General features: G+C 47.5%; 1 protein-coding gene across 4 annotated transcripts in view; it reads left to right on the top strand.

The window, feature by feature from the left end:
- thada (THADA armadillo repeat containing) overlaps positions 1-5,000 on the top strand; it is a 92,630-nt gene that overhangs the window by 59,363 nt on the left and 28,267 nt on the right. For all 4 annotated transcript variants that reach the window (XM_042065733.1, XM_042065732.1, XM_042065734.1 and 1 more), the window contains 2 exons: positions 29-129; positions 3,321-3,403. In XM_042065733.1, the coding sequence (XP_041921667.1) occupies positions 29-129; positions 3,321-3,403 (184 nt within the window). The remainder of the gene's footprint in view (positions 1-28; positions 130-3,320; positions 3,404-5,000) is intronic.

The following is a 5,000-nucleotide window of genomic DNA, read 5'->3' on the forward strand; positions in this document are numbered from 1 at the left end:
ATTCATGTCTTTCTTCACCTCCACTCAGGTGCTGTTCCTCCTGCGCTCCTACCAGTCCGACTCTCTGAAACCTCAGCTGGATGGAAGCATCACAGCAGCCCTGCACCAGAGACTGTGGCTGGCCGACAGGTATGGATACACTCACACACGCACACATCACTCGTTCCCACACACACACACACAATACACATATACATCCACATATAATTAAATGTGTGATGTGGACATTTTCTCCTCAGGTGGTAATGGTGTGGTCTTGAGTACAGGCTGTTTTACACTCCATACTCTATCTGTGTCCTCTCCCAGAGATGTCCAGTCTGAAGGGAGACGGACAAAGAGGGAGACACAGGGAGGTGGACATGTCGTGTGTGCGTGTGTGTGTGTGTGTGTGTGTGTGTGTGTGCGCAGTCTTTAGTTCAGGGGAGAGAGGGAGGGGTAGTGAATGGTGGTGGGGCTGCACATGGGGGGCACAGGCTTGACTGCAGGGCCCTTGATCAGAATGACTGGGGGAATTCCTGTCCCCTCGAGCATGCTGGGTCCATTGCATAGTACACACACACACACACACACACACACACACACACACACACACACACACTAACTTTCCCACTACCCACTATTGAAGCAACATGCAAGGGGGGTGCGACAGATGGACAGGATTACATAAGTGTGTGTTTGTGTGTGTTCCCTCTTCACTGAATACTGTAGTCACAGACATACCCATTCATTCACCAATTCACAGACACACACCCATGTAGTCACAGACACTGACCATGTAGTCACAGACGCACACCCATGTAGTCACAGACGCACACCCATGTAGTCACAGACGCACACACGTACAGTACTCACAGGCGCACACCCATGTAGTTACAGACGCACACCCATGTAGTTACAGACGCACACCCATGTAGTCACAGACACACACCCATGTAGTCACAGACGCATACCCATGTAGTTACAGACGCACACCCACATACAGTACTCACAGACGCATACCCATGTAGTTACAGACGCACACCCATGTACAGTACTCACAGACGCACACCCATGTAGTCACAGACGCACACCCATGTAGTCACAGACGCACACCCATGTACGCACACCCACGTACAGTACTCCCAGACGCACACCCATGTAGTTAGACGCACACCCATGTAATCACAGACGCACACCCACGTACAGTACTCACAGACGCACACCCATGTAGTTACAGACGCACACCCACGTACAGTCTATTGATGAGACAAAGAAATGTTTAGCAAACCCCCCTTCACCCCCAAAACACACACACACACACACACACACACACACACACACACACGGAAAGACAGATGTACACATATTCAGACATAAATAGACAACACGGTATGTCCCATCACTCAGAGATACGCAGACATGCAATCGCGATCACACTCACACTCCGACACACACACACACACACACATACTTGCATACTTGAGAAGGAATCCACCCTCACACCCTGCTTTCTCTCTGGGCGCTGTGACTCCCTCATATTTCTTCATTCCCTCACATTACATCTTTCTTCGTCTACACACACACACACACACACACACACACACACACACACAAACACGCATAATGCTAGGACATAATTATAGTGTGAACCATTCACATATAACAGGTCTGTGACTGTATAGTCTAAAGTGACTACCAGTATATAATAATATAATCATTATCAACCGCAATTTCACTTTCACAAAAGGCTGGGATTGTTTGTCCGAGCCACTATGTTTGTTTTTTTGTTTACTACACTATACTATAAGAGTTTGTTTTAGTGTCAAAGTAGACCGCTTGAGGACCGTGAGAAGCAATTTGACACATAGTGCATGGGACTGAAATGACCGATTACACCTACACCAGAATGCACCTAGGACATTCATTTCCCATGTCCCTTAATATGATCCTAAATAAACAACAGGAAGGTTGCACATGTGGAAGCACATGTCATAAATGTATGGTGAGTCATTGTGATGCTTATAGTGAGGTGACTGGCCGTGGTGGCTTAAGAGCCTCTACAGTCAGAATGGGACGGCCCTCCCATCAGGGCTCTGTTGTTTTCATTGGCCAGCACTTCCTGGCATATGGTGGTTTGTTGGTACAGTGCGTCAGGTAGGTGTGTGAGAGAGCGGTAACATTTCTTTGTGTGTGTGTGTTTGTGTGTGTGTGTGTGTGTCTGTGACAGAGAGGGAGAGTGTCTCTGTGTTGGTGTGTGTATATGACTTTTCTCTCTGTTAGTGTCATTTTGTGTGTGTGTGTGTGTGTGTGTGTGTAGGCGTGTGTGTGTGAGTTATTAATATCGGAGTGATGAAACTGTGACGTCAACTCTGAACACTGAAGCCCTTGTTCTCATATATGCTCTCAGGCACCAGCACTGCTGTGGTCTCCACATACACACTCACACACACACTCACACACACTCACACACAGACACTTGGACACAAACACATACACACAGACGTGTCCCACATGCAGATGTATCCTTTCATACACACAAGAAACACTTCCCTGTGGTTCACCTCCAGTGGAGAGGCGCTAACATTCTTCTCTTGATGGCTCCCACAAACTCATACACACACGCACATACACACACACACGCACATACACACACACACGCACATACACACACACACACACAACACACAACACACACACACACACACACAGTTGCACATCTACATGCTCACATGATATACAGTACGTTTGTTATACACAAATGCCATTCCGTGCACGCACGAACGCACGCACATGCTCCATTCTAAAGGTTTTCATTCATTGCATATGTGAGCGTGAGGTGTGTGTGTGTGTGTGTGTGTGTGTGTGTGTGTGTGTGTGTGTTTACGGTAGGTAGGAAATAAGGTAATCCAGTTTAGCACAGTGCCATTGTATAAATGCCACCTTAGCTCTTACCTCATGCAGCTTTTTTAGCACTCCAGCTATAAAGCTACCCTCTTCCACCGCTCCCTCGCTCCTTACACCTCTCTCTCTCTCTCTCTCTCTCTCTCTCTCTCTCTCTCTCTCTCTCTCTCTCTCTCTCTCTCTCTCTCTCTCTCTCTCTCTCTTTTTCCTCATAGTGAGATCTCAGACACAAACCTCTATAAAGTGTCTGCTTTACTGCCGTCTGAGTCACTTCAGACCATGTTTTGCCCTCTGTTAATGTAAACATCTCTCTCTCCCTCTCTCCCCATCTCTCTCTCTCTCCCTCTCTCTCTCTCTCTCTCTCTCTCTCTCTCTCTCTCTCTCTCTCTCTCTCTCTCTCTCTCTCTCTCTCTCCCTCCCTCGATCTCTCTCTCTGTCAGACGGAATCCTTGTCTGGTGACCCGAGCTGTGTGTTTGGACCTGTTGGCGTGTGTGTGCTCACCTGGCTTTGGGCTTGAAGAGGGTAGGTACTTTTTGAGGGAATCCACACACACACAAACACACACACAAGCTGTCTTCTTTGTTTCTCTCTCTCACTCAGCATATGACATACAAAACACACAAACACACTTGTTTTACTCTAGAGGCTCATTCCAACATAGACTTCAGTTATTACCAATACATTTCAGGACACACACACACAAACAGAAACACAAACACATGCAGTAAGGGCACATGGTCTTTCATCTATATTCAAACAGCGAAGCTAGCATGTTTTCGTGTGCAGAGTTGAGTGAATGTTTATAGTTTTAGTTGATTGTGTTGGTATTGAATATCAAAGGTGATTGTGATTGCAGGGATGTTAGTACAGTGATGTGCTCGTTCACATCCATTCCTCATGAGCAGGAGTGCAGTTTATTGGTGTTCTAGAAGAGAGTGAGAGGAACATGTTAATCATCCTGAAAGGTATTGGTAATAACTGAAGTCTATGTTGGAATGAGCCTCTGTAGTAAAACGTGTGTGTGTGTGTGTGTGTGTCATATGCAAGTTACCGAGTGTAGGTGTGTGTGTGTGAATGAGAGAAACACAAAGAAGACCGCTTGTGTGTGTGTGTGTGCTCAGGCCCCATCCCGGGTGATTCTGTGAAAACATTTGCACATGGGACTGTTTGTGTGTGTGTGTGTCTGCGTGTGTGAGAGGAGTTGGTGTTAGTTAAGGGGTGGGGTGTCTTTGATACTGGAAGAATGTGCTCCCCAAAGCACAAGCTTCAGACAGATGGTGCAATTGTGCTTGTGACCCAGTTAAAAGGAAGGAGAGTGGGAGATTGTGTGTGTGTCCCCATGTGCTCGACACATGTCAGGCACAGTGGAAACGTTTACCGTTTTTAAAACAACCCCACATTCACTGAAGGCAGAGCCCTACCCTGCCAATCTGACTTACATAACAAACACCGCCAAACACACACACACACACACACGTGCATGCGCGCGCACTCTCTCTCTCTCTCTCTCTCTCTCTCTCTCTCTCTCTCTCTCTCTCTCTCTCTCTCTATCTATCTATCTATCTATCTCTCTCTCTCTCTCTCTCTCTCTCTCTCTCTCTCTCTCTCTCTCTCTCTCTCTCACACACACTCACACTCACGCACACACACACACACACACACACACACCAATAAACACACACTCTTCTTTCTTTCTCTTCTCTTTCTCTTTTGCCCTCTTCTTCTTTCTTTCCTTCCTTCTGTGTTTCTCTCCTGGCTGTGTGTGCGTGTGTGTGTGTGTGCGTGTGTGTGTGTGTGTGTGCGCGCGCGCCCCTTTTGAGTGAAATGGGAACGAAAGGCTGAATAAAGCGAGGGAGAGTAGAAAGCAGAGGAGAGGAGAGCAGTGTGAGAGCGAGAGCTCAGGGAGGAGGGAGTGCAGAGTGGCGGGAGGGAACAATCCTCTGTTTCAGCTCCGCTGGCCCCCACCATTAACAAGGAACTCCCACTTTATTGGCCAGTTCCTGCACACAGATTCCCAGAGCTCCACACTAGCTGGCTAGCATGGCTGACTGTGTGTGTGTGTGTGTGTGTCCATGTGTCCATGCTGAGCTGTTTGATCCGTGTGGGCTCATAAATACCC

The sequence above is a fragment of the Alosa sapidissima genome, chromosome 16 (genome assembly GCF_018492685.1).
Source record: "Alosa sapidissima isolate fAloSap1 chromosome 16, fAloSap1.pri, whole genome shotgun sequence".
In the NCBI taxonomy this organism is placed as follows: domain Eukaryota; kingdom Metazoa; phylum Chordata; class Actinopteri; order Clupeiformes; family Clupeidae; genus Alosa; species Alosa sapidissima.